Source organism: Epinephelus moara, chromosome 23 (assembly GCF_006386435.1).
Source record: "Epinephelus moara isolate mb chromosome 23, YSFRI_EMoa_1.0, whole genome shotgun sequence".
NCBI classification, from domain to species: domain Eukaryota; kingdom Metazoa; phylum Chordata; class Actinopteri; order Perciformes; family Serranidae; genus Epinephelus; species Epinephelus moara.
Genome location: NC_065528.1, coordinates 9,607,064 through 9,630,302, shown reverse-complemented (window position 1 = coordinate 9,630,302; position 23,239 = coordinate 9,607,064). Strand labels below are relative to the sequence as shown.

Sequence of the window (23,239 nt, the reverse complement as noted above, 5' to 3'; positions counted from 1 at the left end):
CATAAGTTTTAGCTATTTAGAAAATACTATTTTTCTTGCACATGGACACACAAAAGCGCACACACAATGTGAAACCACTTCAAAGCATGCACAATACTTTTTATATCACATTTCATAAAAGTTAATGTAATTAAATAATAAAATGTAAGTGTACTGTAAGTTGCTGTGATTAAATGTATGTTTAATGTGAAAGACTGACCCAGTATCCACTAAGAAGAATTGTTATAAATCATTAATAAACAACTGTTTTAAGGAAAAATATCTTTGTGATATGTTTCTCATACCCCAATTACTAAAAGTATTTTTAAAAAGTTCAAATTTTATTTCCCATGAGTCTCAGGAAAATATGATGTGATATGCGATGGACTTTCTTCAATGGAGGACTCACCCAAAATAATAAACCCTGGTTGTATGTTTTCATTACTGCACCTTTCACTTTGTTATCGTCATTAAAATATTAACACATTTTACACACCTAAGCTTCATCGCAGATTCGTATAGAAATTAAACATTTAATACTTGATTTGCAAACTTCGTTAAAAACTGCTCACTTCTTACTTCAGTCCAGTAGGTGGCGATAATGCCCCTTTAAGCTGGTATGTCAACCACCAATAATATTACACGAAGAAGAAGCGCCGGCCAATCATGTGGCTTCTTGACCAACACAAACAGTTGAAAACCTTTCCTCAAATTATTACAAGCTAACTCTGATGCCTTTATTCAAGCGAAAACTACGACAAAAATGGCAGCGTCAGTAAGTTAATATAGAGCTGCTACATTTAAGTTTCGAAAAAGTTCGTGCTTACAAACTCAAGTGAGACGTAGTTAATGTTAGCATAAGTACAAATAAGCTAGCCGTTATTAGCACTAAAGGTTAGCGACGACGGTTCATGTCTGAATTTTTGTGCAAACTACGACGATGGTATTTCTGCTTAAGTTTGACTTTGCCCACAGCAGACTCAGACATATTCTCTCTCTGTAGCGCCAATGACCTAACGTTAGATTTGTGACTGAGATACGAATGAGCTGGACACAACGATGGAGATGGCTGTTAAAGGTGAGTTAAAGTTGAGGAACTAAACGTGCTGCGTGTGTCAGCAGCGGGAGACCGTTAAAATAACTTCATACATGTATACTCTGCATAAAATAGTATTTAGTGAAGTTTGAATAGAACATTGGCATCTGAACTCAATAAGGTTAACGGACGGTAACACTAAACTGGACTTATTAATGGTAACTTTGAAAACTGTCATTGACATAAAAGGACAAGTTTGGTGTGGTGCTTAAGGAAAAATAAATCAGTTAAGTAAAGAAGGGAGAACCAATTAAGGATATGACTGGCTGTTGCAAGTCAAAATGATAATGCACAGTACAAAACTTGCATGTTTGTCTAACTCAAGCACATTTTAAAGATACTTTTTTGGGCATTTTGCCTTTAATGGACAGGACAGATAAGTGTGAAGGTGGGGGGGGGGGGACATGCAGCAAATGGCCACAGGCTGGATTCGAACCTGGGCCGCTGCGGCAACAGTCTTGTACATGGGGCGCCTGCTCTACCCACTAATCCACCGACGCCCCAAACTCAAGCATATTTAAGACTAAAAGTGTACAGACCATTACAGAAAGGAAAAGTAAAAATTGTCTGGCACTGCATAAAGACAATCCTAAAACTGTGGTTTGATGATTGTTGTTTTCCAGGAAAGGCCAAAAGGAGGCATTTGACTGCAGAGGAGTGTGATGATCTGGGACAACATGCAGAGGGCACTAATGCCCTCACCCAGCCCCTCATTGTCAACCATGTGCAGGGCAATCGCGACCCCAACCGGGGGCTTTACCCCAGGACACCCACCAAGCGACGGAAGTGTGGTAATCTGCTCTAAACCTGTGCTATACATCCATATTTTGTAGCATGTCCTAAAATTCATGTCAGAAATGGAATCTTTGTTCATCCACTCTCCCTCTGTAAACCATCAGCATCTGTCCCAGGAAGTCCTGCCGGCCAACAGAGAGGCATCAACAACTTCTTCTCTGTGACAGGAGTCATCAGCTCCAGTCCGCACAAATCCTCCCAGCCCTGCTCTTCAACTTGCACAAATAGACTCAATGGAGAACTTTTTCCTAGTGAAGGGCCAAAGGATGTGAAATCAGACGAGGAGGATGACGATGTCAGCCTGCTAGCTGCCGCATTGGCGGCAGAACCCGAAGCAGAGGAGGACGAGGTTGACAATATGAGCCTTTTAGCTGCTGAGATGCTGTCGAAGCCTGAAACAAAGAAGGAGGAAGTGGATCATTTGGAAGGACTGACAGCAGAGATGTTTGGGGATGATGACGAATTTGACCAATGTGACATTCTCAATGAGGAAGAGGAGGTGGAGGCCCTCCCTGATTCCCACTATGGACTCCTGGGCAGCAGCAAGGCCCTGCTGGTGCCGCAGGGCTGCATGGATGACCTTCCAGAGGAGGTGCTGAGACAAATACTGTGCCTTGTCCCTGCCCAGGACCTCTACCGCAGTGTCAGCCGTGTCTGCCATCACTGGAGGAACATCGTCAAGGACACCAAGGTTAAACAAACCACAGATTTACATTAAGTATGTATCAGCAGCTGGGTGAGGGGGCTAATGTTGAAGTCAGGTAACAATATGTTTGAGAGATTAACCGTATAGTCCTACTCAAACTTCAGTTCACCAAATTAACATAGTTGTTGTGGATGTTGTGTGTTCCATTTTGCAGTTTGTCCCCTACAAAAAACAGTACTTCCGCTACATGATGAGGGAGAAGGTAACAATGCTGGAGATCCTCTCCATCCTGGAGAACAGCAGCATAACGGATCCAGCATCATCACAGCACAGCATACGATACCTTGTTGCGTAAGTCTGCATTTTCTTATAGGTACTGTATACTATGCAGGTATTGTCAGTAACTGTTTGTTGTCACCCGTGAAAGTGAAAGTCAAACCCAAACCCAGATGCCATCTTGAGCTTCCTCTTGGATGTGTGCTGCTTGTGGTCTGGCACCTGGTTACTCCCTTTTAAGTCCCAACTTTGTGTGCTGTGCCCAGGAGTGTCCTGAACACAGCAAAATGACAAGAAATGAGAAAATACAGGCAGAGGGCAGAGTTTCTGTAGATGCATACACTGCCAAACAGTTCTAGTGAGTCCTAAGTGGTGATTTAGAAAGATTACTTTCATATGAGTCTTACGTTTTCTGCAATGTATACCTTTAATGAGGGAATATTTCTGTAACAGTACATACATAAAAAGTGAGTCTCTGTAATGTTTTGTATTAGAGATGCATCGGTATGGCATTTCAGGGCCTTTAAAGGGATAGTGCACCCAAAAATGAAAATTCAGCCATTATCTACTCACCCATATGCCGAGGGAGGCTCAGGTGAAGTTTTAGAGTCCTCACATAACTTGCGGAGATCCCAGGGGAGAGGGGGTAGCAAAAAAACTCCACCTAATGGAGGCTTAAGGCGCCCCAGATTCAAACGTCCAAAAACACATAATTGAAACCACAAAATATCTCCATACTGCTCGTCCATATTGATCCAAGTGTCCTGAAGCCCCGACATAAAAGTTGTTTGGAAAAATGTCATTTGAACTCTGTTTTTAGCCTCAGGCTACAATGAGGCTAAAAACAGAGTTCAAATAACGTTTTTCCAAACAACTTTGTTTAACTAATTTTAACGCATGGCTAATTTGGCTCAACCCTCCATGTAATCAGTCTACATTTTAAGCTCATTCATAATAAAAAGAGCTCTGTATGTCCGTGTAAAACATGTCGACTGTAGATAAAGAAGGGACGGGGAGTTGACTTCAGAGCGAGCGGTTGAAGACGTCACACTGCAAGTTTATGTTCTGCTTGTTTGAGAAAGTGCTCATGTTGCAGCTGTGGGATGGTTTACTCAGCAGCCCTCATACTATCTCCCTTACTGACAGATTTATGGCACTTATGGATAACAATCATTAAAATGTATATGAGTAAAATATAATTCCAAGTTTGTTCTCTCCGCCATGACCTCTGTTCTACTGTGTGTGCGTGAAGCTGGAGACAGAGAGACAAAAATATCCATTCAGAACCAAGTTTTAAGACCCTAGTCTACATCAGGCTCTCAAGTATTGGATGGAATTCATCAGAAATTCCAATAATAAGAACAGTTATTTAGTTTTCTTAATTATTGGCCAATGCATCAGTCAGTGTATCTGCCACTGATATATTGAGCATCCCTAGTTGTAATTTAAAGAAGACAAAGTGGTAGAACGTTGACAGAGGAGACAAATATGGAACTTGTCACTTTAAGATAAATACCAAACAGACATTAAACCTCCAAAGCAAAAGCTCAGACTAAGCCAAGCAATTATAGCAGCAGAAAGCTGCTTAGTATTTGGATCCAGTGTGAAGTCCTGACAACTGTCGTTATTATATTCTTTGATATTTGAAGTTATTTTCTGATCTTGGTGTCGCTGTGTCACTGCAGATCAGTTTCATTGAAATGACAACAGAAATACATAAAATGACCATGAATGAAAGTATGTGAATGCTGGTAAGCATAGATTTTAAAATGTGCACTGTGTTAATTATCTCCTCTGTGTGTGTTTTGTTCAGTTTAATGGCTCAGCATAAGGTCGGAGAGCGGGTGAGGCCAGAGGACGTTTTGGAGTGTGTTAAGAAACATCGCCTTTTTCCTCAGGCTGAGGCCTCAATCAGATTACGTATTCCTGACATTCAGAAGTACCATAACCTTGGCAATGAGGTATGACTCACACACACACAAATACACCAATGCTGTATGTACACGACCACTATGGAACTTAGATCAGAATTGAAGGTCTTGATGTCATTTGTGTCCAACTTCCAGGGTCCCAACCCGTACGCAGCCATGGCTGTCATACTGATCCTAAGTGAGAATGTTGGTGACGTGCAGTCCTTGGTGTCTCTCCTCACCGGCTGCATGTCGCACACCGGCATCACAGAGTACCTCAGCCACATGGCCATGATGTTGCTCGCTTTAAAGAGGAGCAACATTAAGATTAGTAACAGGTAAGGGCTGCAAGTTTTAAACTGATAGTTGGAATGTTTTGAAGTGGGGTTGTTTGAGGCGCGCATCAACAGACAGTGTATGACCTACAGCAGAGTGGGGTCGGCTCACCCACAGTTTGGAGAAGCAGTCAAGAGTACAGCCACAGAAGCAAAGCAATGTACTGCTGTGGACAGAGGCAGCAGCAAAACATAGTTTAGACACTAAGAAAAAGACCCACCCAAAAGAATGAGTTTCATTTAAGTGTACACTATAGTTTGAATGTTTTTTTTTTATCACTTTACCATCAGACAGCTTTTCCCACAGGGAAACTGAAGCCATTGTTTCCATCTGTGCTCACTTCAAAGCCACAAGACTCCTTTTGACAAAAATAATTTTGCCTCACAGAACACAGGACTGCAGCCTCAGTCAGATGTTTGTTTGTGTTATCGTGCAACTTTAAATCTAAACTTACACTTTCAAATGTCAATGTTTTTGGCAACCTAAAGCGGTGAAAATATTCTAAATATAACGTACACTTCAACTGATATTTTAGGTGGCTAAAATAAGGTTTGCTGCTGCTCCTTCCACTGCAATATGTTGCTTAGATTAAGTGGTGGTACTCCTGCCCGCTTCTCCTGTAGGTAACACATGGACTATGGAGAAGTACCTCATACAACCTCACTTATAAAAAATCTATCAATATAATCTATCTCTTTCAGTTCCCACATTTTTCTTGTCAACCTCTCTACAATTCATTTTTTGTGTCTCTCCAGGTTGCATTACAACATCTACTACGTACTTAACCTCATGGAGAGTGGCGCCATTCCTGTCGACTCCAGTCAGAGTGGGTGAGGACCTGAATGCACGCGTTTCCCTGATCATGTGACCCTTCATTAACAGAAACTGAAGTGAAGTCATGGATATCTGAGGAGTTTTAGCTTTTTACCAGTCGTACTTTTGTGTCCGTGTGTTTCTGCTAGGCGGCCTCAGATTCAGCTCACACGTGAACAGCAGCATATCCTCAGCCACAACATCCAGGAAGACCATGTGGTCAAGATCGTGGCTTTTGCAGGTACAGTGACAGCTGCTCGTGGCACCATAGCCGTCCACGGTCTGTAAAATAATTTTACTCCGTCGAGAACACACTAAAATAAAATAATGAAATAAAAAAATAACACTGAGTTAAAGTCAAGGATGAATATCAGTGTAAAACTTACACACACACTCTTAATATTTACCCTGACTCAGACCCACAGCATTTACATTTGAACATAGAAATAATTGAATTACACTTTCAGCCTTCCACTACAGGCCTGTATTTAGTCATAGGAGTGCCATAATAATGCCAAATAATTATTAAAAGCATTTTGATTAATTTTCATATTTAATTGTTAATTTATTTTTGTATATATTTAACAATACATTAAATTGACTTTTTCTGGTGTTTTTTTAAACCATCCTTTTTAATCCCTTTATTCGCCTTATTCTTTTCCCTATCCTTGCTTTTCCTTAAAGGGCCAAGCTGTTGGGGCAAAGGGCAAAGCTGAGTAGTGACTGCTCACATGAGTTTCGCTTTGGTGGGAGTTTATTTAGCTCGGACAACAGGAAGTAGTTGTGACCTTAACTTGCCCGTGTGCATTGTGAATGTAGTATTGATCTTATTTATGACACTGTTATGACTCCATAGCCCTCATCCACATGCAATGTCTGTGTGTAACAGGAGCACTAGTCTAAATGTAAAGTGTGTGAAACATCACCAGGGGGAACCCTTTCACTAGATAATTATTTTCAAGACTTGTTCAGAGACCCAGAGTGTTAAGTAATTGTAGTTACTGAAGTTATTGAAGAATAGGTTTTGTAATACAATGTGAAATGTGTCATTTGATTTCCTCATATCAGAAATTTGGTTACATTCTGTCTTTCAAACTCCTTAAATTCAGTTGAACGTTGGAATAGTGTGTGTTTATAAATGTTGTACTCTGACGCTAACAGAGAGAAATGTTAGAGATCAGTTTTTAACAGTGTTGCTGTGTAAAGTATGATGTGGACCAGCCACGCAGATCAGAGGCCATAGTGTCTTCGCTTAATGGTCACGCTGTTTGCCACAGGTACAGGGAAGACGACCACGCTGGTGAAGTACGCCGAGCAGTGGCCGCACCTCCGTTTCCTGTATGTGGCCTTCAACAAGTCAGTGGCCCTTGAGGCGCAGCGGCGCTTCCCCCGCAACGTGTCCTGCAAGACTATCCACTCGATGGCTTTCAGAGAAGTTGGTATTAGGTGAGAACCTAAGTTTCCTGTCAGATGCTCCTAGTGGCTGTCATAGATGTTGAGTTTTGTGCTTATAAATACATATTGTGGGCATAAAGAGGGTGACATAGACTTTCTGTATTTTGACACTTGGCTTTCTGTTCATGTACACACAAGCTTGACTGCTCACTTCGTTTTTAGGGGCATGTCTGACAAATCAAAAGAAATTGGATAAACATTTTGTGCCAGTTGTTGAGACAAATTCTGAAATAACCAAGAGACACGTCTGGACTTTCTAACTTGAAGTATCCCAGAGACGGAGGAGGGTGACTCTCAAACGTACATGTTAATCAATAATGTTTCTAAATGCCATCATTTGAGGAATTACGTCAATGACAAGCATTTAAAGTAAAAGACTTCATGTCAACCTAATCTGAATAACTGATATCTGCAGCCCACAAAACTTTCCATGCTGACGCGTGTGTGACCACCAAAATAACAAACTGCACTTCTGCTTAACAACTGAACTTAAGTGTTATCTGATACATCTGTGGATGTGTCCATGGTGACTCACAAGTGCAGCAGTAAAATAACCTTGACCCTTTTTTAATGAGGTACACTGCTGCTCATTTTATTGATGTTTTTCTTCTTTCCTTGAATAATGGCTGTTTTAACAGATAAAATCAGTATAATTCAGACACCAAATGAATGAATGAATCATAATGTAACTCAATGGTAGGAGATTCAAAACCTTTGAACTGCAGTGTGCATAAGTTGTTTTTATTCTCAAACCACATCACCTGTCATGCTTATGTGGTCCTTCTTGCCGCAGATACCATCAACATAAGAAGCTAATCTCCAACCTGAAACCATTTGCCATCAGCTCTGTCCTGCCTGAAGGTCACGGTGGCTTTGCAAAGGCCAAAATAGTGACCACAACTCTCAACACCTTCATGGCTTCAACAGACACGACTATCAACATCACTCATGTCCCCTGGTCCCGCAAGAGCAAGGACGGCCTCAGGGAGATTATAGACGACAGTGAAAGAGCGGTACAGTATGAAAACGGCGTACCTGATTTGTGAATAAAAAATAAGCATGAGCACTGCAAAGTCTCATTCAAACTTGTGCCTGTTATTGTGCGATTCTAGGTGTTTGTCCTCGACGCACAAATGATCTGGAACAAAATGAAGGATCTGAATGTGACAAAAGAAGAAGGCTTCAACATGGTCCATGACGGTACGCCAACTGCAAATGAATTTAAGTAATTCAGTTCTAATGTTGGAGGGAATGCTGCACAGGTGGTAAACTGAACTCCTCATTTCCAGGTTACCTGAAGTTATGGCAGCTCCAAGAGCCGAAGCCTTGCTTGTCTCACCAATACGACGTCCTTTTGATCGACGAGGCCCAGGACTGCACTCCAGGTAATGATGTGATAACTGTCACAGCCCTGCAGGATAGTGGAAAGCATAACGGTGATAATTTTTCCTTGATTTTATGATGGTGATGGCGTCTTCCTTCTTCCCTCCCTTCCTCCCTCCCTCTCAGCCATCATGGATATACTACTGTCCCAGGACTGTGGGAAAATCCTGGTTGGAGATCCTCATCAGCAGATCTACACCTTCAGAGGAGCTGTCAATGCCCTGAACCTTGTTGGTCACACACACATCTACTACCTGACACAGGTATGCACAATTACACACACATATAGAGGTAACATTCCCACAGAGGCAGATGATAAATTTCTTACCTAAAGAAATCAGATTTATACCACGACTTTATTCAAATCCAAAGTTACAGTTTGGCAGTTTTTGGAGATTTTGGCTCTGGGCATGCCTCACTCTTTGTCATATTGCACTCCAAGTGTTGCATATTATATCACAGCTCCACAGGGGCAAGCCACATTTCACTTTTTTTTTTTTTTTTTTAAAGCCATCAGCATAAGACTCGCTTCGGCATTTCGGTTCCTTCACTCTCACAGACAGACGCACAAAAAGAAAGACTTACAACCATTATACATCGCACACACTCCTCCGCTCATCCAGATCACTTTCTCCTGAGATAGTGTTTGAGGCGAGGATCGTGTTTTTATATCTGCAGGGCTCCAGATTGTGACTATTTAGTCACATTTTGCAACCATGGAGCACTAGTGCGACTACTGTTAATATATGAACTGGAGAGCTGTTAGTGTGTTTCCAGCTCAGTGAATAAATCCTGAAGTTTAAAGGCACAGTGGTAATGGTTTAAGTTTCTGCAATTTGCTATTTGCTAACCGCTAACATCTATATGTTGACTGAAAGCGTCAAGTTCACGGCAAAAATCCCAACGCTTCGGGCTAGAGACAAGCCAGGTGCTTCAAAATAAAAGCACCAGTAGTCCCGCTTTTATTTATTAAGTTATAAGAATACTTTATTTAACTGCATTATAACAGTATTTTATTTAACTGTATTTTAACAATATTTTATTTAACTACTTTATTAAACTTTATTATACGGCAGTAGCTACTTCATTGAACTTCACTGTAAGATCATTTAATGGTTTTGTACTTCAGTAGTACAGTATTTCAAAATATCAAGATGTATATCATGTATATGTATTGCAGCGGCATACCCGTTTCAAAGTATACAGTGGTATGACAATGACAGTTATCATACAGTGTACAGTTGCCTAAATATGGTATTGAAAAAAAATTAAACGGGCAGGAGAATCTGATCTTCAATTTAGCGAGAAAAAAATGGTTTCAAGATTCAGTTATAGTTATAAGGTGTTTGTTCAACCAAAAAATACCTTTCTGTTTTTATTCCTTTAAGGATCATTGTAACTGATAATCATAATAGTTTGTTTAATACTGTATATCATGATAGTACAATATTTTCTGAGACGGTTATCGTACCATGAAAATGTCATACCACTGTAATCCAAGCCGAGATGTAGCCTAAACATATTGCGATATTAGTTCTAAGTCATATTGGCCAGTCTAAATTAGGGCTATCAAAAAAATAAAAAATAAAACCTCCACAATACTGTCTGTATAGAGCACACAAAAAATCAGTAAAGGGACATGCTAACTCATTTGTTTCCCTCCATAGATTAAGATAAAAAATGTGTCATAAGTTGGCCAAACGAGAACATGCACACACCAGGAATCCGCTTAGCTTGCTCCTTAATCCAGTAATAGTAGCATCAACAATGTCGATTGAGGATAAAAGTCCAAAAGTCAAGTTAAAACCAGTTTTAAAAAGTGCCTCAGATAACTTAATGTCTTGCCACATAATCACCAAATTTAGGCTTTTTCTTCGCTTTTAAAATAAATAAAATTACGTGACCCAAAAAATGGTTATAACTGTGGTGCCAAAGCTCAAAACATATTCATGACAAACTGGCAAAAGACAATGTGAAACAAGAAGTGGCAACATGTTAATGACACTCCAGCATATTACATCTGTACAGCACTTCTCTATCCATATTGTGTGCATTTAAATCCGTGTGTTAATCAGAGAAAAGTAACCTCAATGCTGCTGATGTCTTTGTTCAGAGCTTTCGGTTCGGTGCTGAGATCGCCTACGTGGGTGCCACCATCCTTAAAGTGTGCAAAGGAGTGGAGAAGATTCTGGTGGGAGGAAAACAAAAAGGTAAACACTGCAAACTTTTAATCATTTTGTCGACTTTACAAATACAAGGTTCGTCAAAAATGTAAATGCTTTTGATGCCATGGAAGTTGTAAGATGAACATATTGGATTTCACTGTTTGGTTAGTATATCTTTGTGTGCTACATGTCCATCCACAGGTGGTGTGTGTGATGAGACGGCAGAGAGGATTAGAGTAGCTATGATGGCGGGTGTCAGTCTTGGCCGAGGGAAGACGGCCATCTTGTCAAGATGCAATCTTGGCGTGTTCAGCGAAGCCGTCCGGCTCACAGATTGCAACGTGAACTGTCGGATCCACTTCATAGGAGTGAGTGTATTGGCACTGGGCGATATGGAGAAAATCAAATATCAAGATATTTTTTGACAAAGTACCATTAGAGATATTGCAACGGTATTTTTGGGTTTACAGTTGGTGCCTTTACAAAACATTAACACAATGAGATTATTGATAAATAATCATCAATGAAGTGCACATAATGACAGAGCAGCTAGAACAGTCCAGTAAGTTCACAAAATTACATTACTGCATTTTCACCACAACTGTATTTTCTATCATGAAGTCACACAAGGTTACAGGCAGTGTAACTGGCAGGCAATAATTATATTATTTTTTTCCTAGTAAAGAGTAGTGTATAACAATAGCAATTCAAATAACCAACCAAATAACTCACCACAGAGTTATTGTTGTTATCACCCCACAACTTGAAATACAACAATAATCACATCAGTGGAATCGTTTTCAGTCAGGAAGAAAGATGACGAGGTACACATGAGAAGTCTGAATTTTACAACTCTACCTTTTCCTTCAGGGTGTTTATGGTTACGGTCTGTCTAGGATCCTGGACATCTGGCACCTGCTGGAAGGAGGAGGAAATCCAAGATGTGAGATTCATACATATATTTACCCTTTGGCTCAATCTTGATTCACCCCTTCACTCACCCCATACCACTTAGCACTTACCCCTCCGTTTTGTGCATTCATGTCTCTACGGGTAGGGTGTCTGGATTCTTGTTGAGATAGAAGGGTAGGGTGAAATGTTGGCGCTGCATGGTCTCTGAGTGGACGTTTTTCAGAGTTACAATCCAAATGGAGTGTTATGTGAAATCATCTCATAGTGTAATGTCATCTCAATGCATTGTGGTCCTTTTCTATAACGGGTATAACAAACAAAACTGCTACTATGCTGATGTCTCAATGGGTAACTAGCAAGCTAATGTTATTGTTACTGCTGATTTATTTGCAGTCCTACATTTAGACATACTAGTCTATACCCATTGGTAGCTTTGTCACCTTCTACCTATGCCAATCCTCAATGCCTATGTGCAGTTTCACATAGATTGACCATGTCAGTGAGTAGAGAAACGTGGGACAGACAGAATGACTGACTGACAGAATGACACACTGACAGTTTCCGTGATTATGTACAGCATACCATACCATGACTTAGTCATACCAAAAATTAGAAGAAGAAAAAAAAAACATTGGGCCACAGGGGGAGCCACAGCGATCGGTTGCATTTTAGCCATTTTAAAGCATTTTTCTGTTGTTATAGAGCCACCCAGTTGCCAATTAGAGTTAAATTTCTCCAGTCACCTTGAGGCGTCCTGTTCTACATATCTACCAAGTTTAGGAAAAATCGATATGCGGTTAGGCCTAGATAAGAAATGAGCTCTCTAGCGCCCCCATTTTGTTTGATCTGGTCAATAATGGAGGAGTCCCCTCAGATTATGTGTGGTCATATGCCTTGTATGGTTACGTGGTGATCGGTGAAACCCTTGAGATGTTATACACCTTTATGTGATGAGCCACGCCCTCCGCAATATTCATTGCCTTATAGAAGCTCAGTTTTAGTAAGTTTTCCAACTTTTGCCAAGAGGGAACTTTAGATATTGGTCCCTAGATTATGTTCACCCAGTTTCATGCAGATCGGTCAAACATCCTAGGAAGAGATCGATTTGAAGTGTTTTTCAAAAAATTCAAAATGGCGGAAAAAAAGCACATTTGTTCCTCATGAGGAGAGGCACCTCTGTGCAAAGTTTCATGTCTCTACGACATACGGGGCATGAGATATGCCCATTCAAAGTTTGCAATTTCAATCGGTTGCTATAGCACCCCCCTTTGGACAATTGATGTAATATTGCTTAATTCACATCCTCCCATGACCCTCTACCACTGTGCCAAATTTCACATGGATTGAGTCAGTGAGGAGAAAAACGTGGAACAGACAGACACACCCACAGACAGAGTTTTCGTCATTATATAGTAAGATGACACATGACATCCGAAATTTAATTTAAGTCCAGCAGTAAAGTTGCTTCACTTGTTACTGCTCCTCTAATATCAGTACAGACTGGCAGGGTAGGAGCACTGGTTGCTAACGTTATCTTACAGACCAGCATTAGTGGCCTTGTAATGATGCAGTGTTCTTATTATTTGATGACTTGTTTGTAGGGCTGACCCAAAAAATTCGAAGCTTCGAAGCTTTGTTCGATGGCACGGGATTCGATTATGAAAAAAAAAAAATCGAAGCTTCTGCGCTTTTTTCCCATTTTTTTGGGGAAGGCCTTAAACGCAACACTAACCCCCACCAGCCCGATACTGACAACGAGCACACGCAAAGCTGCAGACATGTCCAAGAGGTCATCAGATGTGTGGTTGCACTTTAAAATATGCCCCGACAACCCCCAGAAAGCAGAGTGCCAGATTTGCCAAAAGCAATTGGCATATCACAACTCAACAACAAATTTGGGAAATCACTTGAAAAACGTAAGTAGTAACTAGTAGGCCTAATATTCATTTTCCAGTTCCACCGGTCCGCTCTGAGTCTGGTATCAGAGACACTTCTGATGCTCTGAGTTGCGCATCTGTTTGATTGTGCTGCAGTATGCGCCGAGGGTTTTAATTTCATGTTCAATCAAAAGTTAAACACTACTTATCACTGACCATTAGTGTTTTTTTGTTTGTGAATATTTTTATGTTAATTCTAGTGCTGAAAGAAACTACGTTTTCGCCATAATTTTTAAGCTTCGAATGTCCATAAGTGGATTCGAAGGTCAGCCCTACTTGTTTGATGTATTGATAGCGTGAAACGTAAGTTATGAATGAATCAGTAGTGTCCATGCTTTTCTGTCTCCATCAGCTAAACGGCAAATGTCATTGTGATGATACCATTATTGCTATAATGGCGTCTGGTTATGTAAACGCCATCAGTGACGATACTGATGAAAATCAGGGTCTTGAAGGGTTGACCCATTTCGTAGGTGACAATTTCAACTACTACCCCTTGTAACTCTGTGGGGCAACGTGGCACTTGAAAACAAGGAGTAAGGGTGAAACTCATCCTTTAAAAAAAAAAAAAAAAATCTAATCCTTTGACATTAATGTTGAATTTGCTCTGCCTTCAGTCATCAAAGATCCATTGATTCGCTGCTTCGCCAGAAAAAAAAAAGAGGGTCCCTACTGGGCCTTTAAAAAGTACGTCACACAGACCGAGGACGCAGAGCTGGAAGGCAAACTCAGCATCGTTGAAAAATACGGAAAGCGCATCCCTGAACTGGTGAAGCGCCTGGAAAGTTCGTTTGAGCAGGACCTCCACAGAGCGGGTAATAGAATGAACTCACAAACAGCAGAGCAAGTGACAAAAAATTATCTGTACTTTTTTTAAGAATAATGCTTTTGCTCTCTGTTTCTGCTCTTATATAGTAGTTAAAAACTGTATAATGCACTCGACTCAGTCATAGGTTGTTACTGATGTTTCCTGTTTTGTTCCAGACTTCATAGTGGGAACAGTCCACAAGGCCAAAGGTCTGGAGTTTGACGCTGTGATGATCACCGATGACTTTGCCAAGGTTCCAGCCTCAAAGCACAATCTGCACTTCAATCCAGAATTCAGATTTGGTATGCTTCTTTGGTCAAAGACTTCTTTTTTTTTTTGTCTGCCAAAAAGCTACTCTCTCAGCAACCCTATACAGGAGGAACTGTATCTGTTTCCAGCATCTTATTAACACTTGTATTTTGGGCTTGCTCTCCTGTACAATAGTTACTTCTACTGTTGGAGGGCTTAGCCAGACTGATAAATCGCCAGGCCGGTATACCAACCGATATTCGCTTATTGCAGATTTGAAGGCAATTAAAAAAAAGTGGATAATATTTGCACACTTTAAATATGTCTCTTCCCTGCTCAGGTGATGTCTCTGATGATGAGTGGAACCTGCTGTATGTGGCGGTGACTCGTGCCAGAACGTCACTGATCATCACTAAGACCGTCCGCCGCATTCTCACAGTGGCTGGGGTAAGACAGAATCACACACTTCTTGTCCTGAATGCCTCTGCAGGTTCATTTATGTTTGCACTTGACCACTACATGTTCAAATTCAAACAGCCACTGTTAAGTCTTTTATTCTTGTAATGCAATGATGCACAAACTTCTGCACATATTTACAGCTAAGGCAAAATTTCAGCATCATATCACATTATTTTTTTATGCTTTTATTTCCATTTCCTCTCATCTTATCACCCAGTCCTTCCTCTTGATACATCAAGTTTTATAAAGATGACCTCTTACTACCTCCATTACTCTGACAGTTTTTTTGGCCATCTTCTCATATAGCTATCAGGATGTTATGGCAGTGATAAAGAGAAGCAGGATGATGTTGTGGTTCTGAAAGTCCCATATCTCACACTTTTACAAGGGTGTTAAAGGCCATTAGTGTCATTTGTGATATATATATATATATATATATATATATAATAATATGATCTGAACTCAAATATTTCAGCCATTGTCAGGAATTATGGAGCAGTATGTTTTTATAGCACCTTCTGTTCTAGATGATATTTTTAAGTTAATACTAGGTACCTGATTTCATGGATATGTAGGATATTACCTCAGGTGTAATATATTAATCTTGATCAAGATTTTAGCTTTCCACAATTAAATGAACGTGATCTACTGCGATATTTAAAATGTGTGCTCCACTCATAGCAAACTGCTGCATATTAAATTAAGTGCTTCCTAAACTAACAGCCAGCCTCCACTTTTTGGGATCCGTTATTTGGATTAACGTCACTAACCCTACCTTGTGTTACCTCAGTTGATCTCCATTCTTGTCCAGTGTCAACCCAGACGTCCATAACACTGACACTGTGCACCACATCAGTGTATCCATCCAGCTCCCAAAGACAGACTGAAATAATCCGAGCAATCACATTTGGCCGATGTTTCCTTTTGGGTGCATAATTATTTTTAGTTGGGTTATATTTTAGCTACAACTTTACTGATATGCGCTTCACGGAGATCCACTGAACTCAGGTGGAGAAGTCTTATTTCGATGCAGATTTGTTAATTAGCAGGATTGTAGCACAATATAGAAGTGGAGGAAGTGTTCTGTTTATTTACATGTGAAATATTTTATGCCTAAGATTAATGAATAATGGTAACAAACAATCGTGATCTTTATATTGATCGGGAAAAAAAAAATTGATTGCCATTTTGGCCATAATCGCACATCCCTAGGACCCACTCTTATTCCCTGTGACCCACTCAACTGACCAACTGTAGCTTCCAAGGAGTCACAAGAATGAAAACCTATCGATGTCACTGTTAATAAACCAGGACAGAAGAGCTTAATGGAGTGCTCTTGTTTAGGGAAGTACTTTAAAGGTTTTGTTCTAAGTAGGGTTGCAAAGGGGCAGAAAATGTACGGTAAATTTCCAGAAATTTTCCATGGGAAGTTAAGCTGGGGAATTTTGGAAACTGCCTCCACACATCGGACGGCAAACGTGGCATTTTTCTGGAAAATAAGATAACAAAAAAGCTTTTAAAAACACTAATTCAATGGCATGTACAGATATATAGTTAGCTAAACAACTGGAATACTCTTCAAAATATTTTACAATTGATGTATAAATTCTTGTATGGTTACAGAAAACCGTCTTGCAGGAGGCAGAAGAAACAGCATCACATTTGATGTAGCTAGCACCCTATTGAGCTAGCCTCTTAAATGGTCAATGACATGGTGGTAGCTAGCTTATGTTTGGCACCTAACTTACCAGCTAGCTAGCCACTGTATGAATACATTTTCATTTAATATTTGCAAGTTAAACATTAATACCATAGATCAGATATATTTACCCCATAATATTATCAAAACTTACTTGACTTTATGTAGTCTGCAAGCTCAAATGTGTGGCTTCAATAGTTCTGTGCCTAAAGTGTGGCCTCAATACTCCAGGGTTGTAGAAATCATCAGTGCATGTGATGGAGGAATGCACAGTGCATGTAGGGGGTGTGGCCTAAATAGCCCTGCAGTAAGCAATGTGCTGTGTCTATGTGATTGAGGAATAGCATAGATATTCAAGTGCTGCCGTGCATTAAATCTGGTTGTTTTAGCCAAGATTATGCTACAATATATTTCCCCCAACTATATTTAAGTTCCCTGTTAAGGCAATCAACCTTCAATTTTGTAAATTTTCGCTATATTCCCGTTAATTCCCACGGAAAGTTTCCAACTTTGAAACTTCCCTGGAATTGTGCAACCCTAGTTCTCAGTGATCCAAGCCACAGCAGAAGCAGTAAGTCAAAAGCAACTTGCTTTAATGTTTCTCCACCAACAGGTTTCATGGAGGCCAGATTAGACTAAGTGCTTTTATAAAGTGTGGACTTGTTGCCAGCTGATCTCAGCTTGTAACAAACAGTGAGCAGATGCAGTGTATCAAGCCACACTATAAAAAGAAGAAAGAAAAACAAAGAAAGGAAGGACTAAACTAAAGCTGAATTTGTGTACACTTCACAGTTGGACTTCTCTTTTCTTGTTGGAATTCTTTTCATACAATTGACATGAATGTATTGCTGTTGTTGGCGCCTGAACATGTGGATAAATTAAACATGCTGGAACCACATAGTTTAGTGGGAAGGAAATGTTGCATTCAAAACATGAAGGAGCACTTCACTTGTCATTTGGAAAAGAGACTGTTTCCCTCCCTTAACTTCTTTCTCACTCCTGTTTAATTTATAAAAACTCACATCATAAAGTATGATCTTTTTAACTTTGAACCATGACGAAGGTATACCCGAGTGTCTTATTAGCTGCATATAAAACAAAAAAAACTCCTTAAAATTATTTGAGTGTCTCACTGGAGCAGAATGTTTTGGTCTGGGGTGGGAGGGGCAGACAGCATGTTGACCATTGCATCACGTGGGCTGCCTTGTTTAGCGCTGGGGCATTATTTTTCACACAATTAAAGCTGTATATTTCATAATACATACCAAAACAAAAATCTCTCAAGTTACACCCCTACTCTGGAGTGCATCCGTCTCAGTGAGGGTGGTCTGAAAGCACAGTGGGACCAGCTGGCTCCACTCTCTTTACAGAGGCTCAGAACATGCAGAATGGAGCAGCCAGGGACCAATTAGTGGACGACCTCTTCTGCCTCCTGAGCCAGAGCCGCCTCATTTGTGAAGCCATCATGCCACAAACACAGCTGCTCGGCCTCAGACTGAACCCTATTCTTCCCAAAGACCAAAAATTATTTGGAATATAGAATACATAGAATTGGATCCTTCAGGCTTGAGTCTAAACAGAGATGATAACACAATAGAAATATTTGTAGCTACCAGTGACTCTGTGTTGTAAATACTCTGCTGTGATTTATATTTTGTTTAACATGGTTGGAGGATTTCAGTTCCTTTGCCGGCAGTTTCAGATTTGACAGTGATTAGCTTCTGTAGTAGTGACATACCTAATCTCACTATGGAAGTGGGATTATTAACACAAGTTAATAACTTTTTCCCACAAGATCATTAACTGGTGTGCGCAAGATAATCACGAGACTTTAGGAGCGCCATAGAAACACGTCTCTGTTGGCAAACTTTGCACAGACCAAAGTGAGGTTAGTGTTGTGCTGTGTCTCAAATCACATACTCCCGTTAGTACACTTCCATGTAGTATACTATGTGCACTATGTACTCATTGGCGTAGTGCGTGAATTTTGACAGGGTAGTGTTGTCTCAAACCATTGTGCACTCACCGGAAATGATGACCGCAAATTAGCTAGTTAGCAAACTAGCATTAGCATTCGCGTTATCGTTCACGGCACCAAATCATTACAGACTGCTAAATTAACCCAATAAATATACTGCTGGCTTATACCCGACAACAGTATAGTGGTGCTTAGTGAAAAAACACATGTATTTGTACAATGCAGCAACGTTCACGGTCGCACCTTCCTCGGCTGCTGTTTCCAGTTTGAAAAGTGGTCCGTCCCCTTCCGCTACGTAGCCAAGATGGCGACCATTGAGGGCGAGAAGTGTCCATAGTTCCACGCTCAACTTCTTGACCGGGTAATCATAGTGCACTGCATTTTTCCATACTTGTCAGTGTGAACGCACTTATGCACTCAAAAGTTTAAGTGTAAGTACAGAAGTACTCGATTTGAGACAAAGCAAAGGTCTGACATTTTAGGGGACAAAAACATAAACAGTTTTTTAGTGGAGGAGATCTTGAAGGATTGGTCATGTTTTAACTTTGGAAAAGTTGTGAGAAACCTTACCTCTTTAAATTGTATTCAAATGTGATAACTTCCTGTCGTCTCCAGGAATACTTTCTGAAGTCGGAGATGCCCAGCACCTTGTTGAAGGACAGAATCGCGCTCCCGTGCTGTGTCAAAGACTGTCCCAACTGCACTACACCCGGCTCAGCCTTCATCATGTGCAAACAAACGATGAAATGTGTAAGAACACATCAATATTCTGATATCCTGATGCCTCCAAATATTATATGAAGTACAGCACAATTTCTGTGATGGACATTTACTGTTAGCCTTCATTAGTTATGGGGAGTTTTTCCTTATCCGCTATGAGGGTCCAAAGGACAGAGGGATGTCGTATGCTGTAAAGCCCTGTGAGGCAAATTGTGATTTGTGATATTGGGCTTTATAAATAAAATTGAATTGAATTGAATTAGCCAGGTAGCATTTTGACAGTCAGAAACATTAAAGCAGAAGGGCTGTAACGCCCCAGAGACATGACTTGCTATGATTTTTAACTCTCCCTCTTTGTCTTTGTCCAGTCTGACGGTGTATCTGTGGGTGGCCCGTTGTGCGAACGATGCGTATGGACCCGCATCGGTCCAACTGCTTTCCTCATGACTGATGAGGTACTCTCGATGGCTCCAGTGCCTCGAAGACTGCAGCAGGTCCATCACATGATGCTCCTGGGGCTTTTTTAAAGCAACACTACAACAGACTGTTTTTATTTTTGAAAATGCTTTCAACTTTCTTTGTAACAGACACATTTTTCTGTGCTGTAATGAAGGGAATTTGTTGTGATATCCAGTCCAGCTGTCCTTAAGAAAGGCGATTAACAGCTCCCAGTGGCCATCAGTAGGAGGTTTTACTGGAGAGCACGGTGTGATTGTGTTTGAGTACAAACGTATAAAAAGAAAACTGCTGGCAGACTTGTAAATTTTTTGTCAGTGTCTTTATTTTTTAATCAGATCTTGAAGTCGGTTGAAGTTTAAAATGTGTTAATTATGACTTCAAAAGTAGCTGACAAGATAAAACCTAACTTTAATTTCATTGTAATTGCATTAGTAAATAATCTATTGATATTTGAAAGATAGTACAAGTTGGCATTGTGTGTAAGGCAGAGGAACACTCCAACGGCTGCACTGGGATTTACTGAATTCCTTTTTAAGTTCTTCCTGCCAAACAGCTGTTACCAATCACTCTCATTTCCTTTAGAACTCAGTCAAACAGCATTTCAACTAATGGCACAACACCACAAAAGCTTTTCAGCACACAAGATGGAAGAGAGAATGAATTATTAAATATTGAGTAAGTATTAGAATACAAAGTCCTCTTTTACAAGTGACCCAAAGTTAACAGGGAGATTTGTTTATCCTGAGCAAAGTGTTTGACCCTAAAAAATATCGTCTCTTATACAAATTCTCTGTCACATTGTTATGATTTTATTATGACGAGGAGTCAATGTGCACTACTGAACATGACCAGCTTGGAGTTTCATTCTACAAAAGAGTGACAGGATAATCTAACAGGAAATGATGACTTGCAAGTGTTATTGTATTACTCAAGTTCACATCTGGAACTAGAGAATTCAAAAAACTTCCAGAGGAAATGCCCAACACTGGAGAGGGAAAAAAATGATGTTACTCTTGCACAATGTGTCTACATACTCTAGTTTAGACTTGAAAGCTGAATCTATCAGCAGCTATATATAGTCACTGATTATGTCAAGTCCGACATTCACAGAACGAATGTCTTTTTTTTTTAATTGGAGACACCAGGTGATGTCATGCACTGGTCACTTTTGAGATTCTGGGCTTTTTTGCTTCCACATCCTCTTTCAGAGAAGTGGGAAGAAAACGGCCAAATTACACATTTACATGTAGGTGGTTATTTCAGATATCCGTTCTGGAAATGAAAAAGCCCATACTGAATCAGATAATGCTTCATTTGCACATTTAAACACAAAATTAAAAAAAAAAAACTTTTAATACAAAAAAAGTTTCATTGTGATGTCCATTAGTTATGTTTTTACTTAATCCACCAGTAGTGTCTTATTTTTTGGTCTAAAATTGTATGACATTTTACAAAACATATCTTTTAAAGGCCTTTTTCTCAAGCACTGTAATGTCCCTTCTAGGTTTTTACCAAGGGGTTTGTTCACATACCATTCATAGCCTGCTTAAAATAACATTTTGTTCCCAAGAGAAAGTGAAAATGGATTCTTTTAATAACTGTTGGCAGTATTTTGAGTGATAAAAAGAGAAAAATGTCCTCTTTAGAATTGCTTTCACTCTAATACGTCGACAGAGCAACTAGGGGACAGAAGGAAGGAACAGATACTTTTAACTTAGTGAGTAGGTGTGGTTGACCCTGTTGCTAGGTGTGATGCATTGTTTTACTGTTGTGATTGGTTGTCACAGACATGCCCTTTTGTGAGCTTGCAAGGTGTGGACACCCAGTGGAAATGAAATTAACTGCTGACCCTGAAAGTGATCTCATTGTTAATGTGATCACTCTGCTGATGGAAGGTTGAGACAGATCCAGGTAATTGCTGCTGTAGTGTTGCATGTTTCCAGTTTTTCCAAATATCTCAGTGTTGTGATCATTTCATTTCTGGCAATAAACTGTAGGTGGGAAATGTGTGCGTATCCCTAATGAGATGATCCACACATAGTATTCCCCCTTGATCTGATCTAATCTGCAGCATTTCATTTACTCACTCACTCACGAATATTTCTCCGACCTCTTTCCATCATTTTCTCCTCTGATTAAGAAACTCTTAAGCCTCTTTAAAGTCCTCCCTGCTCCTAACAGTTTTTCACCTTAGGAGCTCTTTTGAGGTCTAAGATGCTCTGTGAATAACTTTTATCTTTAACGGGATCTAGTCTTAATTTTAAGGGGAAATTATAAGAAAACGTCACAATTCTAAGAATTTTCTCTCGTCACGCGGAAGCTTTGTAAATACCAGATTTCTGTTCTAGCAATTTATGCCAGCGGGTGCATATTTAATTAAATAATGCATCGTTTGCATATTTAAACAAAATTTCAATAAACCTGTAGTACACTGGGGAAGTTTCATAGTTACAAGTTCTACCCCATTCACCTGGGGTGTCTCCCCTTTAAGATTTATCACACAAACTGACAGTGGAGAGCAACAAGAAAAATGACGAGAGCTTAGAAACAAAGTTCTATCAGTGGATTTTAACCGAGGATGAGGAAACGCTGCCTAAATAAACTGCTGACGCACAGTCTGTCACAAGTGAGGTTTCAGCAGAAATTGTGTGGATGATGGTCTTTGCACACTCATCATCATAAAACTTTTATAAGCATGAAAATGGAGAGCACAGAACAGCACCAATGGAAAAAGATGATTTTTTTCATTTTATACTATTAAACATTCAGTTGTCCATAAATTTGATATATAGTAAGATATATATATATATATATATATATATATATATATATACATACACTGAGTAATATTTTACCACGTCATATTAAAGCTTTCCAGGCATCATACAGGATATCTATACTACACCCAGATAGTTGTTACTAGCCAAATATTGCTACTGGAATACACACTTACACTATGAGTTCATAAAGAGGCAGTTTCAGTGGAAGACAGTATCCAAAACAAACTGAGTGAGTCATTTAGATTTTAATTGGGGAAGTGGGGTGGCTGATGAGGTTTGTGCGGGTGTTAACTTCCGCCTACAGTGAAATTTGTCATGCAAGTAAAAGCCATTACTTGAACGGTGTAGAACAAACCACTAACAGCCTGGTTTGGAGACTGAGAC

At 40.0% G+C, this 23,239-nt stretch overlaps 1 protein-coding gene across 1 annotated transcript; it reads left to right on the top strand.

The window, feature by feature from the left end:
• The first annotated feature begins 641 nt into the window (after positions 1-641).
• Positions 642-22,129, top strand: fbxo18 (F-box DNA helicase 1). Its single transcript, XM_050036556.1, has 22 exons — positions 642-754; positions 983-1,057; positions 1,699-1,866; positions 1,975-2,561; positions 2,731-2,867; positions 4,606-4,753; positions 4,859-5,040; positions 5,794-5,868; positions 6,001-6,092; positions 7,129-7,297; positions 8,100-8,319; positions 8,419-8,506; positions 8,596-8,691; positions 8,816-8,952; positions 10,803-10,899; positions 11,056-11,222; positions 11,725-11,797; positions 14,321-14,518; positions 14,688-14,813; positions 15,101-15,207; positions 19,512-19,646; positions 19,985-22,129. The coding sequence occupies exons 2-22, from the start codon at positions 1,039-1,041 to the stop codon at positions 20,141-20,143; spliced, it is 3,180 nt and encodes a 1,059-aa protein (XP_049892513.1). The 5' UTR covers positions 642-754; positions 983-1,038; the 3' UTR covers positions 20,144-22,129.
• The last annotated feature ends 1,110 nt before the right edge of the window (positions 22,130-23,239 follow it).

Excerpts from the sequence above, each read along its gene's own strand:
- fbxo18 (XM_050036556.1), top strand. Across the intron at positions 2,868-4,605 it reads AGCATACGATACCTTGTTGC|TTTAATGGCTCAGCATAAGG; the intron begins GTAAGTCTGCAT and ends TGTTTTGTTCAG. Across the intron at positions 8,692-8,815 it reads GGCCCAGGACTGCACTCCAG|CCATCATGGATATACTACTG; the intron begins GTAATGATGTGA and ends CCTCCCTCTCAG.